Raw genomic sequence first — 1,494 nt, forward strand, 5'->3', positions numbered from 1 at the left:
TTCTTCTTCTTCTTCTTCTTCTTCTTCTTCTTCTTCTTCTTCTTCTTCTTCTTTCTGAACATATATTATACTACCAATGTTTCTTAGAAATAGGCTACTACACAGCAGCAGCAACAACAACTTTCAAGTAATTTATCCACCATAACAATGCCTAACAATCTTATATCGTATCCGTAACTAACATCCGACACCCATGCAAATAGGACATGAGACCAAAACAAACAAACAAACAAACAAGCAAACAAAAAGCTACCATAGTCCTTGTCTTTCTCGTTGACAGGGAGGTTTCATCACCAACCGGAACCAGATGGTGCCCTACTTTGCCATACACGCTTTGAAGGACGCGCCGGGTATGGCTGGCTTCTTCATGGCCACTTTGTTTAGTGGATCTTTGAGTACCCTGTCGTCAGGTGAGATAGATAGATAGATAGATATATTATAGATAGACAGATAGATGGATAGATAAATTGATAAATAAATAGATAGACAGATAGATAGATAGAGAAACAGAGGGCGCTGCAGAGAAGGATAACTTAGACCGGCTCTGGGGATCGAGACATTACCCAGGAGCCAAGGTTGATCCTTTATGTATAACTTTGTGATATCTTTAGACCTACTCAACGCCCATTAAAAAACACATTTCTGTGTGAATTTTACTGAAAATGACTAGTTAGAGGCATACACAATCTAAGTTTGCTATCCCCAAAGACTCTCAAGCTTTAGAGGTCACCAAAGTTTGTCGGCTGATTTGACCTCTGAAACCAGGCTTCCCCCTTTCTCATTTAGTCGTAAATATCCCGAATTCTTTTCAAGACAGAGGGGTATTTTTTTCATCAAAAGCAAGACAAATAAACAACCTTTCAGATGATACCAATAGCACTGTTTGTACCCCAAAATTGACGAGCGCCTGATTCCAATACGTCGTGACAAATAAGCGAGTTCGATCTCCTCGTGAGCAAGTCCTTATTTAGTCAAGTACCTCTGTCCTTCAGCCCGGGGTGGCCCTAACAGGCAAGATCGAAGCGGCAGCAACCCGCCTCCTATGCAACATGAATTGTATCATTTGGGGCTAAAATACTTGCAAATGAGGCTGTTAATACTATGCATTCCAACTCGCCAGTTTAAGGTATTCAGCTGACAAAAAGAATTTTCTTTTACCATCTATGAAACTTAAAACAATGGGTGACGGGGCATTTGAATATCAAGGCCCCAAGATCTGGAATGCTTTGCCAAGTACTTTAACAGAGATCAAATCTTTTGATTCATTCAAATGTCAGCTGAAGTCATTTCTGTTTTTTAATTAATAAGATGAATATTTGGAGTGATTTTACATTAGTCATGAGTTCTCCTCTTACAAACATGGAGAGTTCGACCAAATTCAAGGGCTAGAACCTCGCCAAAGGGACTACAACAAATTATATCCTGGTTATCGGACTTGTAACCCACGTCTTCGAAACTGAGAAAGAAAGATAGGCACACACAAAAATACCCCCC

The 1,494-nt window shown here is 40.0% G+C and overlaps 1 protein-coding gene across 1 annotated transcript in view; it reads left to right on the forward strand.

The window, feature by feature from the left end:
- LOC101862332 (sodium-coupled monocarboxylate transporter 1-like) overlaps positions 1–1,494 on the forward strand; it is an 11,474-nt gene that overhangs the window by 8,704 nt on the left and 1,276 nt on the right. The window contains exon 6 of the mRNA XM_005092675.1: positions 281–410. Coding sequence (XP_005092732.1) covers positions 281–410 — 130 coding nt within the window. The remainder of the gene's footprint in view (positions 1–280; positions 411–1,494) is intronic.

Source organism: Aplysia californica, unplaced genomic scaffold, assembly GCF_000002075.1.
Source record: "Aplysia californica isolate F4 #8 unplaced genomic scaffold, AplCal3.0 scaffold00050, whole genome shotgun sequence".
In the NCBI taxonomy this organism is placed as follows: Eukaryota; Metazoa; Mollusca; class Gastropoda; order Aplysiida; family Aplysiidae; genus Aplysia; species Aplysia californica.